Below are 22283 nucleotides of genomic sequence, written 5' to 3' on the forward strand. Positions count from 1 at the left end.
GGGGGCCGGGTCTGATTCATCTTGCGTCCCTGCAGGCAGCACAGGCCGTGAACATGTTTGTTGAGAGAAGAGGGGCCCTGGCCGGCTTGGCTCAGGGGTTGGAGTGTTATCCCTCGCACCGAAGGGTCGCGGGTACAATTCCCGGTCCAGGGCATGGACTTCGGTTGCAGGTTCGATCCCCGGCCCTGGTTGGGGCACATGCAGGAAGCAACCCATCGATGTGTCTCTCTCATATTGATGTCCCTCTCTCTTCCTCTCTCCCCCTCCCACTCTCTCTAAAAAAAAAAATTAAAAAATCAATGGAAAAAATATCCTCGGGTGAGGATTTAAAAAAAAAGAAGAAGAAGAAAGAAGAAGAGGGGCCCTGGGTCACCTTTCCATTTACTCCGTCGTCTGGTGTAATTGGGTGAGATAACACACAACAAAGGGCGGCCTGCAGAGGGAGGGCTGGGAGGGAGCTGGACCACAACAAACTGAGGGCTCATTTGAGGAGGGGACCACTAGGCGGAAATGAGGCAGGAGGTGCCACAAGAGGCCACTGGGCCAGGCCTGTGTGGGCTGGTGGTCGGGGCTGCAGGTCCAGAACCCAAGACCCAGCGAGCGCCCCTCCCCAGCCGCCTGGGCCTGAGGAGGTGAGTTCAGGACACGTAGGTGAGGACCCACCCCCCATTTGGAGTGCGTCTGAGCACGTGTTAGCAAGCATGTCCATGCACACATGTGATCCCATGTTCTCATGCATGTGATTTCTCATGCCCACAATGTGTTCTCGCGCTCGTGTGTGTACATGAGTCCACATTCAAATGCGAATGCACACGCAACCTCCTTCTCTAACTCCAAGCCCTCCACCCCCAGGACCGCAAAGCTGTGACCACAAAGTCAGGTGGAGGAGGCCTCCTCGCCCACCCCCTTCTACAGCTGAAGATCCCACCAGTCCTGCCTGGCTGTCCCCCCTCACTAGTGGCTTAAGAGGCCTCCATCGCAGGGTCCCTCCTACTCCCCTTTCCTATGGGGGTCTCTGAGGACACCAGGCTCCTGCGTGCTGGGGAGGGAGAGCCCCCATGACCAGAGCCCACCCTGGGATGGGCCAGCAGGCCTGGACCAAGCAGAGCAGTGGGCTGAGGCTCAGGGGCCTGGAGGGCCGTGGGGGCTGAGGCTCAGGGGCCTGGAGGGCCGTGGGGGCTGAGGCTCAGGGGCCTGGAGGGCCGTGGGGGCTGAGGCTCAGGGGCCTGGGGGGCCGTGGGGGCTGAGGATCAGGGGCCTGGAGGGCCGTGGGGGCTGAGGCTCAGGGGCCTGGGGGGCCGTGGGGGCTGAGACTGGGCCAGCACTAGGGCCCCAGAGAGACTGGCTCTGTGGCTCAGGGGAGGGAAGCAGACCCACTGCTCACACCCGCCCTGGGGGAGTCCCACCTCCTGCCGAGCTTTGGTTTTGCCACCGCTGACATGAGGGGAGGATGGCTCACGGAGTTCTGCGTGCTTGGGCGGGCGTGGAAGGATGGCCCTGGGGCCCACCCACCCACCCAGCCCAGGACGAGGGTCTGCTCTTCTGGGGGATGGGCCTGCCCTGACCGTCCGCCCCTCCCGGCCCTCATCGCGGGCAGCAGTCCTGGATCCAGGCAGAGCCAAGCGCAGCTGCCCCGCAAGGGCCAGCAGGCTCCACACCGATGAATGCACACCCACAGCCGCGCCCCAGGCCCAGCTCTGACGCCATCAGGGTCCCAGGCAGAGCCCGGGGAGCACAGGTGGAGGGGGAGCTCGCTGGGTGACCTTGCCAGGCGGGCGGCTACCCACCCCTTCTGGGACCTCTGCTGCCTCCGAGGGCCTCAGCCTGCGCTCCAGGAAAGGAGCACGCACTCCAAGGTCACTCGGACGACAAGTGCAAGGTCACGCGGTAAAGCTGAGGCTTCGCTCAGGCCCACCCAGGTCTCCTGCCCGCTGCGTCCTCCTTCCAGCCCCTTGGTGGTCCCCCTTCCCCTGCTCTCTGCTCCACAGCCAGCCAACGGCCCACTTCCTCCTCAGAGAGGGCTCACGATCACAGGGGGGACCCAGGGACAACCCCCCGCCCGCCCTCAGAGCTGTGACTACAAGCTGAGTAACCACCCAAGCCGCAGTTTCCTCATCTGCAAAATGGGTTGGGGATGGGGCCTGCTGTGGAGGGGCCGCTCTAGGGATGAATGAACAGGCTGGGCAGGAGGGAGGCTCGGGGGTGGCCGGTGACAGCAGGTCTGCGTGACCTGGGCCGGGGCCAGTTCCCCAGTGCACTTCCCGCGGCAGGAGCACGTGGCCCAAAGCCCCGCCCGGGCCCCTGGCCAAGGGCGTCTCCCGGGCAAGGCCTGGCCTGCCTTGCACTGCGCTCTTCAGGCAGCCCCACGGCCCGCACCTGACCCCTGGGTGGCCCCGACTCTCTCAGTGACCCTCCCCGATGAGCCCACGCGGCCAGCTCGCCAGGGTTCTGTTTTCTCACGGACGCAGCCGTCCCCTGGGCACGGGGTGGGGGTGGGGCGTTTCCCATTTCACCAGGAGGAAGGCCGAGGCCAGTAGAGATGAAAGCACCAGTCAGGACAGGTCTGAGTCCCCTGCACGTCCATCACCAGAAGGTTCTCTCCCACCCAAAGCTGACCCAGGGGCCTCAGCAGCTAGGATTCAGGGAACAGACTCCCACACCCTCGTCCCAGGGCAGAGGGTCAGAGATGGAGGGGGAGGTGGCAGAGATGCCCCCAAATAGTTGGCCCATGTGTGACGCCCTCCCCGCTGGCACCAAGGCTCTGGGAGGCCCAGGTGGGCCCTACCTGTCATGGAGCAGCCGTGCAGCGTGGGGTGGGCACGGGGCCCCGGGCAGGAGCCAGGCCGCCTCCACCCGCCCGCCCGCCTCCTCTCACTTGGCAGCAGCCAGCAGAAGCCATTAGCGCCTGGCAGCCCGTGTCCCACGGCTCTGACAAACGCCTTAAACACCGTCGCCAAGGCTCCCGCTGTCCCGCGGCCGCCTTACTCCTCATAATCACCCAGTGCCCGGGCTGATGGCGCCGTGGACGCAGCCAGGACTCAGAGCGGCTTTCACCCTGGGCGTTCCCACCGCACCCCCGGCCCCCAGGCCTTTGCCTGTCGGCCGGCCCGGGCCCCCAGCTTCGAGTCCGGGCCAGACAGTGCCCCGCTTTGTGTCCAGGTTGGTGCCCGTGCTGCTGCCACCAAAGCCCATGGGCAGCGATGGGTGGAGTCCCTGGCATCCACGCCCAGCAGAGTGACACCGAGCGGAACCACCTGGCTCCGACTCCCGCTCTGAGTGACCGGGGGGGGGGGGGGGGCGGCGAGGAAAGGAGAGGGATAGAGAGTTAGAAACCTGCACACGTCCTACTGGGGATGTGCCCGCAACCAAGGTACATGCCCTTGACCGGAATCGAACCTGGGACCTTTCAGTCCGAAAGCTGACGCTCTATCCACTGAGCCAAACTGGTCAGGGCCAGAAGCCTCATTTTAGAGATGAAGTGATCAGGTTCAGAGATGGGCAAGCACAGTCACCCATGTCACACACGCAGCTCCTGGCTGTGCCCCAGGGGGCGCTGTGGCTGCTGATCAGGGGAGTAAGCTGAGCCCCACCCTCCCAGGGGCTCTGCCAGAGTGGGTGAGCACCCCTACCCTCTGCTGACCTTGAGGGCTTCCTTCCAGAGACACCCAGTTGCAAGCACAGTGTCCTGACCAGATTGGGGTGTCGAATATGAGGTCTCCGTGTGTGGGCTCCCTGCCTTCTGACGATGCTGGAGGAGGTGGGCAGAGAACGGTAAAGAGCAAGTGGTCTCCGCCTGTTCTTCAGACTTTCCTCGGAGAGGCAGGGGTGATGGGCCGCCAGTGATGGCAGTGACCGTGAGGAGACCAAGGTGCCGGCACAGGTGTCACAGGGGGCGGGAGTGATGGGGATAGTGGTGAAGGGGGTGGGAGGGAGGGTGGAGGTGGAGCAGTGTTGGCAGTGGTGATGGTGGTGGAGGTGGAGTGATGTTGGCAGTGGTGATGGTGGTGGAGATGGAGTGATGTTGGCAGTGGTGATGGTGGTGGAGGTGGAGTGATGTTGGCAGTGGTGATGGTGGTGGAGGTGGAGTGATGTTGGCAGTGGTGATGGTGGTGGAGGTGGAGTGATGTTGGCAGTGGTGATGGTGGTGGAGGTGGAGTGATGTTGGCAGTGGTGATGGTGGTGGAGATGGAGCGATGTTGGCAGTGGTGATGGTGGTGGAGGTGGAGTGATGTTGGCAGTGGTGATGGTGGTGGAGGTGGAGTGATGTTGGCAGTGGTGATGGAGGTGGAGGTGGAGCAGTGTTGGCAGTGGTGATGGTGGTGGAGGTGGAGTGATGTTGGCAGTGGTGATGGAGGTGGAGGTGGAGCAGTGTTGGCAGTGGTGATGGTGGTGGAGGTGGAGTGATGTTGGCAGTGGTGATGGTGGTGGAGGTGGAGTGATGTTGGCAGTGGTGATGGTGGTGGAGATGGAGTGATGTTGGCAGTGGTGATGGTGGTGGAGATGGAGTGATGTTGGCAGTGGTGATGGTGGTGGAGATGGAGTGATGTTGGCAGTGGTGATGGTGGTGGAGGTGGAGCAGTGTTGGCAGTGGTGATGGTGGAGGTGGAGTGATGTTGGCAGTGGGGATGGTGGTGGAGATGGAGTGATGTTGGCAGTGGTGATGGTGGCGGAGGTGGAGTGATGTTGGCAGTGGTGATAGTGGTGGAGGTGGAGTGATGTTGGCAGTGGTGATGGAGGTGGAGGTGGAGCAGTGTTGGCAGTGGTGATGGTGGTGGAGGTGGAGTGATGTTGGCAGTGGTGATGGTGGTGGAGGTGGAGTGATGTTGGCAGTGGTGATGGAGGTGGAGGTGGAGCAGTGTTGGCAGTGGTGATGGTGGTGGAGGTGGAGTGATGTTGGCAGTGGTGATGGAGGTGGAGGTGGAGCAGTGTTGGCAGTGGTGATGGTGGTGGAGGTGGAGTGATGTTGGCAGTGGTGATGGAGGTGGAGGTGGAGCAGTGTTGGCAGTGGTGATGGTGGTGGAGGTGGAGTGATGTTGGCAGTGGTGATGGAGGTGGAGGTGGAGCAGTGTTGGCAGTGGTGATGGTGGTGGAGGTGGAGTGATGTTGGCAGTGGTGATGGTGGTGGAGGTGGAGTGATGTTGGCAGTGGGGATGGTGGTGGAGGTGGAGTGATGTTGGCAGTGGTGATGGAGGTGGAGGTGGAGCAGTGCTGGCAGTGGTGATGGTGGTGGAGGTGGAGTGATGTTGGCAGTGGGGATGGTGGTGGAGGTGGAGTGATGTTGGCAGTGGTGATGGAGGTGGAGGTGGAGCAGTGTTGGCAGTGGTGATGGTGGTGGAGGTGGAGTGATGTTGGCAGTGGTGATGGAGGTGGAGGTGGAGTGATGTTGGCAGTGGTGATGGTGGTGGAGGTGGAGTGATGTTGGCAGTGGTGATGGTGGTGGAGGTGGAGCGATGTTGGCAGTGGTGATGGTGGTGGAGGTGGAGCAGTGTTGGCAGTGGTGATGGTGGAGGTGGAGTGATGTTGGCAGTGGGGATGGTGGTGGAGATGGAGCGATGTTGGCAGTGGTGATGGTGGCGGAGGTGGAGTGATGTTGGCAGTGGTGATGGTGGTGGAGGTGGAGTGATGTTGGCAGTGGTGATGGAGGTGGAGGTGGAGCAGTGTTGGCAGTGGTGATGGTGGTGGAGGTGGAGTGATGTTGGCAGTGGTGATGGAGGTGGAGGTGGAGCAGTGTTGGCAGTGGTGATGGTGGTGGAGGTGGAGTGATGTTGGCAGTGGTGATGGTGGTGGAGATGGAGTGATGTTGGCAGTGGTGATGGTGGTGGAGATGGAGTGATGTTGGCAGTGGTGATGGTGGTGGAGATGGAGTGATGTTGGCAGTGGGGATGGTGGTGGAGGTGGAGCAGTGTTGGCAGTGGTGATGGTGGAGGTGGAGTGATGTTGGCAGTGGGGATGGTGGTGGAGGTGGAGTGATGTTGGCAGTGGTGATGGTGGCGGAGGTGGAGTGATGTTGGCAGTGGTGATGGTGGTGGAGGTGGAGTGATGTTGGCAGTGGTGATGGAGGTGGAGGTGGAGCAGTGTTGGCAGTGGTGATGGTGGTGGAGGTGGAGTGATGTTGGCAGTGGTGATGGAGGTGGAGGTGGAGTGATGTTGGCAGTGGTGATGGTGGTGGAGATGGAGTGATGTTGGCAGTGGTGATGGTGGTGGAGATGGAGTGATGTTGGCAGTGGTGATAGTGGTGGAGGTGGAGTGATGTTGGCAGTGGTGATGGTGGTGGAGGTGGAGCAGTGTTGGCAGTGGTGATGGTGGAGGTGGAGTGATGTTGGCAGTGGGGATGGTGGTGGAGATGGAGTGATGTTGGCAGTGGTGATGGTGGCGGAGGTGGAGTGATGTTGGCAGTGGTGATAGTGGTGGAGGTGGAGTGATGTTGGCAGTGGTGATGGAGGTGGAGGTGGAGCAGTGTTGGCAGTGGTGATGGTGGTGGAGGTGGAGTGATGTTGGCAGTGGTGATGGTGGTGGAGGTGGAGTGATGTTGGCAGTGGTGATGGAGGTGGAGGTGGAGCAGTGTTGGCAGTGGTGATGGTGGTGGAGGTGGAGTGATGTTGGCAGTGGTGATGGAGGTGGAGGTGGAGCAGTGTTGGCAGTGGTGATGGTGGTGGAGGTGGAGTGATATTGGCAGTGGTGATGGAGGTGGAGGTGGAGCAGTGTTGGCAGTGGTGATGGTGGTGGAGGTGGAGTGATGTTGGCAGTGGTGATGGAGGTGGAGGTGGAGCAGTGTTGGCAGTGGTGATGGTGGTGGAGGTGGAGTGATGTTGGCAGTGGTGATGGTGGTGGAGGTGGAGTGATGTTGGCAGTGGGGATGGTGGTGGAGGTGGAGTGATGTTGGCAGTGGTGATGGAGGTGGAGGTGGAGCAGTGCTGGCAGTGGTGATGGTGGTGGAGGTGGAGTGATGTTGGCAGTGGGGATGGTGGTGGAGGTGGAGTGATGTTGGCAGTGGTGATGGAGGTGGAGGTGGAGCAGTGTTGGCAGTGGTGATGGTGGTGGAGGTGGAGTGATGTTGGCAGTGGTGATGGAGGTGGAGGTGGTGTGATGTTGGCAGTGGTGATGGTGGTGGAGGTGGAGTGATGTTGGCAGTGGTGATGGTGGTGGAGGTGGAGTGATGTTGGCAGTGGTGATGGTGGTGGAGGTGGAGCAGTGTTGGCAGTGGTGATGGTGGAGGTGGAGTGATGTTGGCAGTGGGGATGGTGGTGGAGATGGAGCGATGTTGGCAGTGGTGATGGTGGCGGAGGTGGAGTGATGTTGGCAGTGGTGATGGTGGTGGAGGTGGAGTGATGTTGGCAGTGGTGATGGAGGTGGAGGTGGAGCAGTGTTGGCAGTGGTGATGGTGGTGGAGGTGGAGCGATGTTGGCAGTGGTGATGGTGGTGGAGGTGGAGTGATGTTGGCAGTGGTGATGGTGGTGGAGGTGGAGCGATGTTGGCAGTGGTGATGGTGGTGGAGGTGGAGTGATGTTGGCAGTGGTGATGATGGTGGAGGTGGAGTAATGTTGGCAGTGGGGATGGTGGTGGAGGTGGAGTGATGTTGGCAGTGGTGATGGTGGTGGAGTTGGAGTGATGTTGGCAGTGGGGATGGTGGTGGAGGTGGAGAAGTGTTAGCAGTGGTGATGATGGTGGAGATGGAGCAGTGTTGGCAGTGGGGATGGTGGTGGAGGTGGAGAAGTGTTAGCAGTGGTTATGATGGTGGAGATGGAGCAGTGTTGGCAGTGGGGATGTTGGTGGAGATGGAGTGATGTTGGCAGTGGTGATGGTGGTGGAGGTGGAGTGATGTTGGCAGTGGTGATGGTGGTGGAGGTGGAGCGATGTTGGCAGTGGGGATGGTGGTGGAGGTGGAGTGATGTTGGCAGTGGTGATGGTGGTGGAGATGGAACAGTGTTGGCAGTGGGGATGGTGGTGGTGGTGGAACAGTGTTGGCAGTGGGGATGGTGGTGGTGGTGGAACAGTGTTGGCAGTGGTGATGGAGGTGGAGGTGGAGAGATGTTGGAGTGGGCATGGGAATATTGGTGGCAATCATGGGAATGTTGATGGTGGTTGGGGGATCAGTGATGGCGATGGAGGTGATGGTGGTGATGGGAGTAACATTCTGGTGCTGGTGGGAGCCATGGTGACAGTGGCATTGGGGTCATAGGGGGGCAGGGCTCCCTGTGCATGGAACCTCATGGGGCCGTCCACCAGGCAGCCCTGTCCCACACATGGCCTCTGCCCTCACTGGAGACAGGTTCAGTGGGGTTTGCTTTATTCTTTTTTTTGTTTTAACCTCCAGTGAGCACAGCCTTCTGGGTAATGAGATGCAAATTGACAGAAAAGACAATGAGCCAGCCTGCGGCCGGTGGGGCAGCTCTTAGAGTCAGGCTGATTGCCTCCGTGCGATTTGCATGGCATTAGCTGGGCACGTCTCCGCCAGCAGCTTGTGTATCTCATCAGAGGTCACCTGGATGGTCGCGTTCAACCAGAGGTGGTGACCTGTGATCCAGACCGGGCCAGGGCAGGGCCACGCTGCCCCTGACCTGAACGGGGCTCCCGGGTGTGGCCCCAAGGAGTCTGCGCCTGTGGGAAGGCCCATGGGTGGGCTGAGGGGTGGGGACTTGACTCAGCCAGGGCTACGGACGGGCCCGGCTCAGGGTCCCTGCTTGGCAGGCCCAGGAGGTCTGCGGAGCCAGCACGAAGCTGCCACCCGAGCATGTGTTGCAAAGGTGGCAAACTGGTCTCAGGCAGAAGGAAGGCCTGGCCCTGCCCTGGAGGCCTCAGCACAGGCCCAGGCTCTGCCCTAACTGGCACCGTCGCCCGGGTGGTCCCTCCAGGTCTCGGCTCCCCACTGTGCAGCGGGGCACCGGCCTCATTGAGTCCACGGTCTTCAAGCCAGGCCCTGCCGGCGGTGCAGTCAGCAAGTGGCCGGGGCCAGTGCTCCATGTCAGGGTCACACGTTGCATCCCCTGAGCAGGCCAGCCCGTCACTGTCACCATCACCCAAGGCTTCCCCTGGAGCCCTGCCTGCAGTGGGACCGCGAAGGGCCTGGGCAGTGCAGAACCCAGGTGGATGCCCAGACCAAGCCTCCCGCTCTGTCCATGGTGCTGAAAGCCTGGGCCCAACCTGCCCTGGGTCCCTGCTGCCAGTGCTCCCTGACCCCTGCACCCCTTCACCCACAGAAAGACCCCGCTCCCCCCCCAGGACAGAAGACAGTGGGGCCGGGGACTCTTTCCTTCTGCCCTCCGCCCCAGCGGGCCAGTCCCCCATCGCGCACATCGCAGTGTCCCACTCCCTCTCCCCGCCGAGGTTGGGCCTAATCAGAGCTAATCAGAAAATTATGAGCTGCCTGATTACTGATTAGGTTCCTAATGTTAATAGAGTCGAGAAGGACCCGCTCAGGCAGTGTCTTAGGGAAAAGTATAAAAATAACATCACGGGAAGGGGCATGGCGGCTGGAGGGGCTCCGCCGTCCTCGCAGATGGGGGCTTGGCTCTGCTTCCCGTGGACATTCGTCTCCTGGCGGAGGGGCTCCTCGCAGCGCGTGTCCTCCCGGGCAGCTCTCCCCACGGCGGCTCCAGCAGCCCCAGCTCAGGGCAGTGGGACCGAACTGCCGTAGGAACCACCCGGGTGTAAAGAAGAGCTCGCTGCCCAGCCAGCGTGGCTCAGGGGTTGAGTGTCGACCTATGAACCAGGAGGTCACGGTTCCATTCCCGGTCAGGGCACACGCCTGGGTTGTGGGCTGGATCCCCAGTGGGGTGCGTGCAGGAGGCAGCCGATCAATGATTCTCTCACATCATTAATGTCTCTCTCCCTCTCCCTTCCTCTCTGAAATCATATGTATAGAAGGGACCTCGGAGGGCAGGAGGGCCAGGCCGGGTGCCAGTTATGCCCAGGAGGCTCTGGTGTTGGTGGTGCACTTGACAGGAAGACAAAGCCACTGGCATCTCCATCTCCTGCCACATGCAAGTCATGGGTCCTGGCAGCACTCGGCCATGCCGACGCCCTTCTCCCCACCCCTCGGGGCCCAGCACAATGGGAGATCGGGACAGGAGCTGCCCTCGGGCCATGGGGAGTGAGGCTGTCCCCACAAAGCTCTGAGCATGTCGAATGCCACGGATGGCAGCGGCCAAGGTTGCCACCACTCAGGTAGCAGGCCCTGTGCCGGGCACCACCCACAGGCTACAGGCTGTGCAAGGACAGGGCCGAGTGAGGTCCCCTGTCCCTGACTGTGGATGGACCTGCTTGGAGCAGGCGGGACAGAGGGCCAGATGCCCACTCGGGCCAAGGCCGCAGGGAGGAGAGCCGGCAGGGCTGGGACCCCCACCCGCCTGCTCGCCTGCCCCTATTGTCAGCCCTGGGGCTCTGGCTCCCTCCTTGCTAAGCTGCATCTTGCTTCATTATTATGCAGATATTTTAATTATGCAGATATGTTTTTAGACAGTTTTAAATATGTATATTATTTACTCATTAGACCATAACAGCTCTGGAAATTGGAAATCTGTATTTAGTATCTATCAGTGCACAATACAGAGCCAACACAGGGCCCGCGGGCAGGAGGGAAGCAGGGTGGTGTGGTGGCACTTTGGAGCAGGGCAGAGACTGCTGGGCACCCTAGTGCCTACCCCCACCCAGGGTCTGGGCCTAATGACACCAAGGTTGGGGGACAGCAAAGGAACCATCTGGGGGCAGGTGGGGGTCCTGTGGCCAGGACCCTCCTGCCAGGCCTGGTGCTGCCCTGGGCGTTCGCTGTCCCACACACTGGTCCACTCGCGTCTGCTGCCTCCACTTCCTCACCAGGGCCGGGCCGTGGCACCTCACCTGGCAAAGGAGGGGCACAGAGGAACCCACCCCTTAGGGGTCTTGCTAGGGGTGGGGTGGGGAGGGCGAGGAAGAGGCACCATCTTCCGCCATCATGGGGTTAACTGGGCACTCCCTGCGGGCAGCCCCTGGGGATTGGCACAGGGGGCTGCCAAGAACCAACCCGCTCTGAGTGGGTCCAGTTTACACACAGACACTGCGGGCAGGAAGCCACTCATGCAAGTCAGGCAGGATTCGAACCCAGGCCGGTGCTCCAAGGCCCCCGGGTCCAGGCTCTGACCCCCACCCAGGGCTCCTCAGGCCTGCCGTGGGCGGTCCCAGCCCTCCACCCACGTCTCATCCTCACGCCTGACCGGACACAAGCAGCCACACTGCCCACCCCAGCGCCATTCCGATGCCCAGCCCTTCCCCCCACCACCAGGCCTGTGTGTTTAGCAGTTTCCCCGCGTGCGGTGCCCGGGGATGGACTGATTGATCTGTAACACCGAGAAAATAATAATGGCTTGATCGTTACTGAGGATTAAAAGTAATCCTTTCGCTGTGGCTATTGCAACTGTTATTCACGAGTCAGCGGCTGACCCCAGCCTTTGAGCCTGAGGGACTCCGAGAATCCAGGGAGGCTGGGTGCTGGGACCCCTTCCTGGGGCTCCCCTCCCTGGGCTAGGGAGCCAGAGGGGCTGCAGCCTCATGTCCTGCCCTGCGAATCCGCGCACAGAGCTGAGCCCTGGGAGGGTCAGGAAGGGGGGGCAGCAGTTGCTCAAGGCGCCCTCCCTCCTTACGCTTCACCCCTCCCTCCAGGCCAGGTGCTGAGCTGTGTAATAGCTGCTCAGTTAACAGTCACGTGACAAGTGTTGTTAACATGCATGTCATGCGTCACACAGCAGTGTCCTCTGCAGAAGGGCACCGCAGGCTTGCGCATGAGGGGCCTCGCCTGTCCTGGGGGTGCGGTTCAGGAGGAAAGGAGGCCCCGGGATGGAGAGGGAGGGGCAGGAGCTGGGGCCTCAGGGGAGCTTTGTCTCTTTTTTTTCTCATTGATTCTAGAAAGAGAGGAAGGGGGAGGAGAGAGAGAAAGGGAAACATCGCTGTGAGAGAGAAACATCCATCCGTTGCCTCCCATACATGCCCTGACCGGGATCAAATCTGAGAACTTTCAGTGCACAGAACGACACGCTAACCACCGAGCCACACCAGCCAGGGCGAAAGCCTTGCCTTTTATATGCAGAGCCATTGGGGGCTGCTGAGGATTTAGGGGTGGGGGCGGCCACACGCTCAGATCCGCGTTTTATTTTTTTTTTTAATATATTTTATTGATTTTTTTACAGAGAGGAAGGGAGAGAGATAGAGAGTTAGAAACATCGATGAGAGAGAAACATCAATCAGCTGCCTCCTGCACATCTCCCACTGGGGATGTGCCTGCAACCCAGGTACGTGCCCTTGACCGGAATCGAACCTGGGACCCTTCAGTCCGCAGGCCGACACTATCCGCTGAGCCAAACCGGCTTTGGCAGATCCGCGTTTTAAAGGCTCCAGGTGCCACGAGGAGATAAATGTCAAAGGGCAAGAGAGGACGCAGGGGCCGGAGGGAGCGCAGAGCCTGGGCGGGGACACCCTCTGCGCAGCTGGTTTGAGTGATCTCAACGGTAGGATGTAGGGGGCAGAGCTCCAAGGTGGGCTCATTGCAGGTGCCATGGTGTGAGCTCCCATGGGCCTGGGCGTCACCCCAGGAGGGTGTCCAGGAACTCAGGAGGGGCCAGAATTGGAGGCAAGACATGGGAGGTACCTGGGAGTAGAGAGGCTGTATAAGAGGGAGGAGAGGAGGGGGAAGGGGGGAGGGGGAAGGGGGGAGGGGGGCCCACCCAGGCAGGGCCCACCCAGGCAGGCACTGCAGTAATAGGCGAGCAGGGGACGGAACCTACAAACAGGCAGGTGAGGTAGCAGGAGAGGTGGGTGGAGGCCAGGCGGGGCTCAGCATTGGGAAGGGAAGGGTTTGACTTCAAGAGGGATTTTTCTACTCTGCCCCCAGGTCCCCCAGCCCTCCCAGCATGCAGTGCTCTTGGCCTGAGGAGGAGGGGAAGCCAGGCCCAGCAGGGGGGGTGGCTCTGGACAGCCCCAGGGAGTGCAGGCTGCACCCCGAAGGAGCCCCGCCATGCCTCCACACGCCGTCCGTGCTGGGAGGGAGGCGCAGCCGGCCGCCACGTCCTGACCCAGTTCCCCCTGGCGCGCAGCTGCCAGGCGTTATAGCATCTCCCCTCCAGGGCCGCGCGCCCGGACTGGTGGCTAGGCCGTGCGTCCTGAGTCAGCTGGAGGCCAGGAGGCAGGACGTCGCTGCTACCCCCATGGGATGGAATGGGGTCCTGGGGGGGCCAGCGCCCCTCTCCCCACAGAGCTGCCCCGTCCCTCACGGGCTCTGTGGGCCCTATGGAGGTGCCTGCTGACCTTGGTCATGGGCAGGGCAAAGGCAGTGGTGAGGGCCGGGCTTGGGGCCCCAGCCAACCCAGACCCGCTCTGTGACCTGGGGCAGGCTGCTCACCGTCTTCATGCCTGGGCATCCTCTTCTGAGGAGGGGACATGCCATCACGTGAACAGTGACAGGTGCATGTATGTCGCTGGCCTGGGGGAGGCTTGGCACGCAGCAGTGATGGGCTCACGGTGACAGTCGTCAGCAGGACTTCACTTCACTCCGTGGCGGCCCTGGAGAGCTACCTTCAGGAGCCCTGAGACTTCCTGGGGGGTGGGATCCATGGGGGTGCAACAGCAGAACCTCAGGGTCTGAGCACCTCCCCTGGGAAGCCTTCCCTGATGCCCCAAGTTCCCACAGCACTGGGCACCTCAGCTACTCCTGCCCTGGTCGCCCTGCCCGGTGACGTGTCTGTCTGCCCCTCTGGACCGTGAGAGGCAGGGCTGGCGCTGCCGTCTCCCCACACATCGCATGGGGTGGTGCCAGGAATGCTGGGTAACAAGGGGCAGATGGGCGGACATCCTGCTGTGCTCACAGGCACAGAGGCCTCGATGGAGGCGGCTGCAGGAGCCAGCCCCACACGACGGGCCAGGCTCCTCTGGACAGAAGGCGTGGCGAGCCCGGCTGGCAGGGGCTCAGGAAGCCAGAACAGGGACAACGGCGGTGGGCCTGGACGGGCGCAGGTGGGCGATGGGCAAAGGTGCCCGAGTGAGGCATCTGCCACTCGGGCATCTCACCTGGGCTGGGGAGGGCTTCCTCGGCTCTGACCTCCCTGTGCTCTGTCCGCAGAGATTGGCCGATGCCGCAGAGACCTTCCAGAAAGCCCACCGCTGGCAGGACAACATCAAGGTGAGAACGGCGCCCTCCCAGCCCAGCACCTGCCCACCCCCAGGCGCAGCTAGAGGCCCCACTCCCTGCACTCCGGGTCACAGTCCCTGTGCAGCCGCCTGCTTCTCTGGGCTTCAGGGTCCCCGTGTGACAAGGGACTGGCTAGTGCGGCTGCTGCCTGTCAGCTCGGACGTGGTGCATGAAAGGGGCGTCCACCTGTCAAGCCGTTAGGTGCCAAGTCAGTGACGGGGTGGGTGCAGCTGTGGGCACGGCAGCCCCTCGGCCCTGGGTGCTCCTGTCCTGAGATGAGGCAGGCGTGGGCTCTGGCTGGTCCACTCCCCCCGCGTGGCCTGAGATGCCCCTCCAGCGGCGGGTGTGGCCACAGGCCCAGCGGGGCCCAGCCTGGTTGCCCGGTGCTCACCGTGCCCCTCCCCGGTCCGTCAGCTTTCCTGTCTGTGTGTCCCAGCCTCGGGTGGAGCTGGAGTCACCCCTCCTCCACAGCAGGGTCAGGGCCTGGTCTCCCCGGCGACCAGGCTGCCAGGCGCTCATCAGGCTGATGGCGGCCCATTAGCCGACACACCGCCAGCTCTGCCGGGGCTGCCAGGGGGACTGGCCACAGCTGCAGGTGGGGACTGGCCAGGCCAAGGGAGAGGTGGATGCTTGAGGCTGGGGAAGGCACACCACCCGCTCCTGGCACCATGTCCTTCCCAATGACCTTCAGGAGGTGACAGATAGGGGCCAGGTTCCTCCCCGCACTCGGGAGGGCACCGGCCTGTGCCACAACCCGGGTCAAACTCGGGCCCTTTAGGAAAGCCTGTCCGTGTGCCCGCTGGGTGCCCCGTGGACGGGTGACCAGGAGCTGTTGGGTCTCGGTCTTCTTATCTCTGAAATGGGGAGGGTGGCACCCGGCAGTTCTGGGCACAGATGCTTGGCCCACGGGGGCCAAACTGGAACCCACTGCATGACCAGCAGCACAGAGTAGGTCTGCACGTAGACTTCCGGGAAGCGGACAGTGGTGACCCCTTACCCACACACACACACACACCCTACCAAGCCCAGCCTGGGCACGCGGGTCCTGCAGTCTCCAGGGTCAGAGCTGGGACAGGAGAGGGAGGGGGAGATGTCTGGCCAGGAAGCCGCTGCCTGGTCCCAGGTCATGACCGCACACCCCTGGCCATGACAGCCGGGAGCCTGTAGTCCCAGCCCGTGGACACCTGAGAAACCGTAACCTGTGAGCAGGCAGCACCTCCGTGGCCCTGCAGATGCCAGGCAGCAGGTGCTCTGGTGCCCATAACACTCAGGGCAGATGACGGCAGCCCACCTGGCGGACACTGCGCCTGGCGCCAGCACCTCACTGCGCCATCATTACCCGCCGTCTACACCGCCAGCAGGAAGGAGCTGGGCCAGGGTAGGGGTGGGGGAGGCGGGGGAGGCCACCCCCAGGGCCTCAGTGCCGACACCAGGACCCTTGGGAGACAAGCCCTGCCCTGGGAGTCCCATGGAGGAGGCAGGCCTGCCCCAGGGAGTCCGACGGGGGAGGAAGCCAACCTCGGAGAGTCTGATGAGCGAGGCGGTTCTGCAGCCAGGCCCGGCTCAGGGCGCCGGCTGGACGGACAGGTGGCCTCCTGGCCTGAGGTCCGCCCCGCCATCAGGCTGGCTGCCCGCCTTGCCGAGCGGCGACAGACGGCTCTCCCAGAAAACAGTCCCCGTGGCCGCGCCGAGCTGGCGGTGAGCCAGACAGGGAGACCGCGCGCCCTGACGGCGAGGCCGGTCGCGGGCCCTGCACAGAGGCCTGGCGGACGGGCGGCAGTCAGGTCTGGCCAGGCCATGGCATCGCCCTCCAGGGCACCACCCTGCATTCCCCAGGCCTCCCATGCTCACATCCTCACCCTGTTTCCATCTGCCAACCCCCCGCGGGCCCTCTCTTGGGCTAAGCTCCAGCTCAGGAGTGTGTGCCAGCCGCCCGCACCCTGGCGTGTGGGCCCACAGCCCCCTCCCGTGTCACTGTGTGCAGAATCCACATGGGCGGGGGGGGTGAGTTCAGAGGGGGGATTCCCTCACCCCTGCCCAGTTTGAGCAAAATGGCCCATTGAATGCCAGGTAACAAAGGGGGCAGGGGGAGCAGTGTGGGCCCCAGACTTGAAAGACGCCCCTTTTACCCCAACCAGAGGGTTTCTAGCACATTCAGGCCCCTCCCAGGGCTGTGAGGTTGCAAACATAAGGGGGGGCCCTGTGGGTAGGGTTGGCCCTTCCCCCAGGGATGCCCAGCTCCCTGACCCCTAAGCAGCCTCAGAGGAGGGGGCATCACCCTGATTATAAGTGGGAACCCTGACCCCCAGGTTAGGCCTCACTGAGGCTACAGGATTTAACAGTGAACTGGGGTGACACCGGGGAGTCCTCCTGGGGTCCCTGGGGTCTGCACTCACCGCCCAGGATCTCAGAGCTCACATGTGCAGGTCAAGTTCAAGGCCAGGACCCTGTGTGCCATCGCTAGGGGGGCCTGCCCCCGTTTCACCCAGAGGTGGGCACTAATGGTGGACACGGTGTCGTACAGGCCACAGCGGACATGGCCTTTCCAGGGACCCGACGGCCCCACCCTGCCCCACCCCCAGCGCCACGTCACAGCAGCCACAGCTGTGTTGCCCGTGTATTTGCACACGTGTGGCCTTGCCCGCCACCACCCTCCACCAGGGAAGGGCATGGGCTGGCCTCCACGGGGGGAGAGCTGGGGAGGAGTCCCGCACACGCACAGGGCCTGCCGGGGCTGGGGTCTTCCTGTGACACGTTCCCCGGGTCCCTGGTCCACCAACATGTGATCCTCTGCTGCAACCAGGAGTCAAGACAAAGAGAAAAGGGAGCCATTGGCCAGCTGGAGGGGTGGCCACGTAAATGCCCGGGGGCTCCGGGGGCAGAGGGGCCGCAGGACCCGCCCGGCCTGTGAGGGAGCCTGGGATCCTGGGGGCCTGAGAGCGACGGCCCAGCCGCCCTTTCCCGTCCCCGCGGAAGGTTCCCCCGAAGCGGGCGGGCGAAGCCCCCCTCACCGACGTCCCCCCGCCACGCGGCCTGTGTTCACTCTGAGGGAAGGCGCGCAGAGCCGTGTGTACCCCCCTTTGGATAACAAATCACATTTTCTTCTCGCCGCAAGTGTGTTGAATTGATATTTCTCCCCTCGGTTTAATGGGTTTGTGTTCAGGAATGATCTTCATCAACCGAAACCCCTTATTGTGTTTGATGTAACGTCAGCTTTCATTACGCGCTCAGGGTCGGCGCCGGCGGGGCAGGCGGCATCCTGGAGCTGGTGGGTGGGTGCGGGGGGGGGGGGGTGTTTGGGTGGGGGGTGGAGATGTTCCGGAAGGTGGGTTGAACCGGGTTCGAATCCTCATGTGCATGGCCCGGTCCCAGGGCCGTTGGGAGGACCCGTGATTCAACGTGTGCCAAGCGCTAGGCAGAGCCATCGGGTGGCCCGGTCCTCCATGCATCAGAGGCTGCGGTCCCACCTGAGATGCCAGGCGGGTAGTCAGTGTCCCAGGCGCCTGCACTGTGTCTGTGGGTCCAGCCAGTCCCCTGCACCCCCAGACCAGTGCGAAACATCTCACGACTCTTCCCTCCAACCGTGGCCTCAGACCAGCACCTGGGCAGTCATCGAGGCCAAGCCCCTCCCGGGAGCATGAGGAGCCTGAGCTCAGAGAGGGAGCAGTGCAGCCCTGAGGTCACACAGCACCTGGGCCCAGCCAGGCCCGGGTCAGGGGCGGCCACCGCGGAGCAAGTGCTGGCGCTGTGCTTGCTGTGTTACAGCCACACCCTTGGGGTACACTGGGTCATCACCCCCACTTTCAGATCACACAGAAACAGGCTCCCGGCGACCGAGGGACCGCAGGGCTGAGGAGCACGGGGGAGGTGGCTCGGACACTGGCCTCTCCCAGGTGCTGGCCCTGCTGCCCATCCGGCGGGGGAGGGTGGCCCCCTGCACGGGTGGCACTTGATGGCACCAGATTCACCTCCTGGCGGCCTCTCCCAGCCACACTCGGTTCGGATTAAAGACCATCAGACATGGAATTAGCCCGTTTGTGTCACGGCCTCCCGCGTGGCCGGTGATTGTGACGCAGATGGCCAAGAAGCCGGGCGGGCGGGCGGGCTGTGTTTCCTCCTCGCCTGTTGTGTAAACCTCCCTGCGTCTCACAACAAATCACAGATAATTAATAAGCACAGGCCCGTAATGAGCAGGCTTTTTAATAGAAGAATTGGGAGATGCGGAGGGAACCATTCTTTTCCTTCAGCCCGGGCTCAGCTGGGTTCCGTCTTCCTCGCTCCTCCTGGTGGAGCTCCGGCTCCATCCCGCAGGGGGGCAGCGGGCAGCGACCTGGCCCTGGCGTCAGATCTGAGGACCGTCCCCAGTCTCCTGGGGGAGGGGCATTGCCAGCCTGAGTCCCCCCCCACCCCCCACCCCCGCCTCCCTGGATGGCCATTCTGGGTGCAGGAATCTGGGGGGTCGTTCCAGCCTTGGGGCGGGGCGTCCCGGCTGCACCTCGGGAGGCCTGGAGCCGTGTTGTTGAGGCCTCTCCCCGCCCCTCCCCCCCCAGGAGGAAGACATCGTGTACTACGACGCCAAGGCTGACGCTGAGCTGGTAAGTGCGCCCTCTGCTGGGGCGGGGCGGAGCCACACGTCTCTCTGGGCCAGTGGCCTCTGCTGGGAATGAGGGTGGGACTCAGCAGCCTGGGATTCTGAGCTCCAGCCCGAGAGGTGTGGAGGCTCAGCCCCCACCCTGCACCTTCCCCATCAAACCCCTGGAGGCCAGACCCCCCCAGGGCTGTGTCTCTGTGGCCCTTCAGGCACAGCTTCCTGCAGTGTGTGGTGGGCTGGGACCCCGCACGTGGGGTCCTCCCCTGGGTCAGCTCAGGTGCCAGAACTGAGGGGCGTGAGGTGCATTCAGGGAGGGCTTCCCAGAGGAGGCGGGCGGGGCTGAGAAGCAGGAGGCTGGGCCACCCAGGTGCATTCGGGTCAGTGCATCCCTTCCCTGCCGTGAGGGAACAGCAGCTCAGTGGGCAGGGCACCCCCCAGCCTGGCCCCGTGAGCAGCGCTTGGCCTGGAGCTCAGTCCACATCCCAACTGCAGAGGCAGCCCATGTCCTGTGCCTGCCCTTCAGATGACGGGCACCTTTGGGTGGGAGGGGCCTACAAAGGAGACAGGAGTGTTAAGGGGGGCCCTAGCCAGTTTGGCTCAGTGGATAGAGCGTCAGCCTGCGGACTGATGGGTCCCGGGTTCGATTCCGGTCAAAGGCACATGCCTTGTACCTCAGTTGCAGGCTCGATCCCTGGTCCCAGTCGGCGAGTGTGGGAGAGGCAGCCACACAGTGGGTCTCTCTCACATCAATGTTTCTCTCTCTATCTCTGACTCTCCCCCTCCCTCCCACTCTCTCTAAAATCAACGGGGATATACCTTCAGGTGAGGACTGAAAAAAGAGAGAGTGCAGAGGGCAGAGCACATGGAAGAGACAGTGTTTGGTCGACTGTCACGGCCGGGTCCATCGCGTGCCCCTGAGAGAACCGTCCCCTCTGGAAATAGGTTCACAGCAGCTCAGTCCCTGGGTCCCCCCTGTGCGGGCTAGGGCAGGAGACCCCGAATCCTGGCTTCCTCTCCCAGGCCTGTTGGCCTGAGGGGTGTCCTTCCGGGGGCAGGAGGTGTCCAGTGACACCCAGAGGTGAGAGGCAGGAAGGGGGCGCTGCAGAGGGTCCCTGGTGCCAGGCTGGCCTGGGGGAGCCTTCAGGACAGGCAGGCGGCGGGCAGGGGGGCGGAATAGGGGGGTCGGGCTAAAGCAGGTGTGCTTCCCCCTTGGCTGAGCCTCGCGGCGCCCAGAGAAGCTGCTAAAATTAAAGCTGGAATCTGAAATTCAAATGAAGAGCGAACCTTTAATTAGACCCTGGATCTAGCTGCGAACCCCCCCGGCAGCGGGCTGTGATTTTAGCAATCAGTGCATTAGACGTAGACCGGGAGACGGCCGTTGCCCGCCGCACAAGCCGCGGGCCGTGGGGGGCACCGAGGCGCCCCTTGGCCAGGGCAGAGCCCGCTCCCTGCCAGGACCCCCTGCTCACCCTGCTTCCGGCCCCAGTGTCTCCAGGACCCCCAGCCCTGGCTCTAACCCACTGAGCCCTGCCCCCAGCCCTTTGCACACTTGCTGGGGGGCTGGTTGTGGCCCAAGGAGGGAGGCCCCCCGGCGGGGCGGGGCGGGGCTGAGGGCGGGAGCCGGGGAGCTGCCCAGCGCGCCCTGCTATGAATTCCGCGCACACACGTTTGCCGCTTCCCGGCTCGTGTTGTTTTGTGTGTGTGTTTTTTTCATCTTTGCCAGAGGTACAGTTAGAGATCTTTCTAGACCATTTACTTTTAAATTACCAGCCAGAAGGTGGGGGAGGGGGAGAGAAGGAAGGAAAAAGTTCGCCAGCTGATAGCTTATCAGCACGGAATCCAAATGTCACAGTGGTCGGGAAGTTGGGAGATTACATTTCCCAGCGCCCTTCATCTGCGCTGACATTTCGGGGGCTTTCTTCTCCCGAGCCGCCCCCCCCGCCCCCGCCTCGCAGAACGTGAGTGGCTCGCGCCTCTGAGGCGCTGCTCCCCGCTTTCCCGGTGCCTGGGGCCTGCGGAGGGTCCTGGGGTGTGCAGAGCTGGGGGGGGGGGCTCGCAGAGTTTGGGTCGTGCAGTACAAAACCCAACCCCTAAAGAGATGAAAAGGGGGTTTGCTGCAGGCCCTCCAGGAGGGCACGGCCCCCCTCCCCCAGACAGGGCAGCCTGTGCGACCCCCAGAGGCAGCAGCGGAGGTGCCGTGAGCCGCTGCCCTGACCACCCGCAGGTGGAGGAGACGGCCTGGCCCCTGCCCAGCTGGTCCCAGGCCTGGCGGGGCCGTGGGGAGCATGTGGCCGGTTCAGCCACTTACACAGCTTCCTCCCGGGGCACAAAGCCCCCCAACTCTGCCCTGCCGCCTTTTTCCTGTCTCCCCTTCTCTCTCCCCACCATCCTCCCTTCCCCCTCGCACACCTGCGCCCGTGCCTGCCCGCCCCCCTCGGCTGCAGTCAACACTGTCGCTCAGACCCGCTCCTGCCAGCCTGTGGCGGTGGGCGGGGGCGCACGGCGCATGCCCAGCCTGCCCGGCCAGCCCGGCCAGAGACGTAGTAATTGGCACCTGTCAGAGCTGCAGCTCCTTTTAGAAAATCAACGGGGCCCTGCCGGCCCGCTGCCAGCAGGCTGGGTCTCCGTGCTAGCCTCTGCCGCGGCCCTCCCCCAGGGCTCCCCCAGCTCAGACCTAGTCACCCCGCTGCAGGGGTGCCCCCCCCAGATGGCACCAGGGGTGGGCAGGGCTCCGGTGGGGGTCACAGAGCTCTGGGAAGGGCGCCAAGGCCTCCCCAGGGCTTGCACGAGGCGCGTCCCCAGGGCAGAGGTCTGCAGCGCGCGCTCCTCACTGCCATCCAGGTTTGCCTCCCTTGCTGGTGACTTGATGATTGGTCTTCAAGGATGTGGAGAAGGGTCGGTTTGGTTTTGGTTTCGGAATCTGGGGGGAGATATGAGTGGGGTGAGCAGGTGAGAGTCACAGGCCGCCCGAGTGAGGGGACCACACCCCGTGTCTCTGCATCTCTCTCTGTCTGTCTGCAATCGTCTGACTCTGAGACGTCCCCACCCCCTGGCCCCTGGCCCTCCCCTGCCTGCAGCCTCTCTGATCCCACTCCCCATGGCCAGCCCTGACACTGCCGGGGCCGGGGGGTCCCTTCCGGCAGGACGACCCTGAGATTGAGGATGTGGAAAGGGGGGCCAAGGTCAGCACCCTGAAGCTGGACTTCGTTGAGGACGCCAACTTCAAGAACAAGGTCAACTACTCGTACGCGGCCGTGCAGATCCCCACGGACATCTACAAAGGCTGTGAGTGCGCGAGGCGGGGACGGGGACACCCCCACACACTCACAGCGAGGCGGGGACGCCCCCACACACGGCCGGGCCAGGACCACAGCCCGCCAGGTCCCAGGGGCCTGGCCAGTGCCAGCCACCGTCGGCCCTCCACCCAGGTCACAGGTGCTCGCCTCTCAGACTCACCCACACGCAGGCAGCAAGCGAGCCAGGCACAGCCTCGCCGAGGCTGCCGAGCATGGAGCCTCGGCCCTGTGCAGGGCCCCCCGT

At 63.0% G+C, this 22283-nt stretch overlaps 1 protein-coding gene across 3 annotated transcripts in view; it reads left to right on the forward strand.

Annotated features, from left to right (window-relative positions):
• CACNA2D2 (calcium voltage-gated channel auxiliary subunit alpha2delta 2) overlaps positions 1–22283 on the forward strand; it is a gene marked incomplete at its 5' end in the record, with an annotated part of 111724 nt that overhangs the window by 70502 nt on the left and 18939 nt on the right. For all 3 annotated transcript variants that reach the window (XM_081106258.1, XM_081106257.1, XM_081106259.1), the window contains 3 exons: positions 14084–14143; positions 18703–18747; positions 21887–22028. In XM_081106258.1, coding sequence (XP_080962384.1) covers positions 14084–14143; positions 18703–18747; positions 21887–22028 — 247 coding nt within the window. The remainder of the gene's footprint in view (positions 1–14083; positions 14144–18702; positions 18748–21886; positions 22029–22283) is intronic.

Source organism: Myotis nattereri, assembly GCF_964212035.1.
Source record: "Myotis nattereri genome assembly, chromosome: 14".
Lineage (NCBI taxonomy): Eukaryota > Metazoa > Chordata > Mammalia > Chiroptera > Vespertilionidae > Myotis > Myotis nattereri.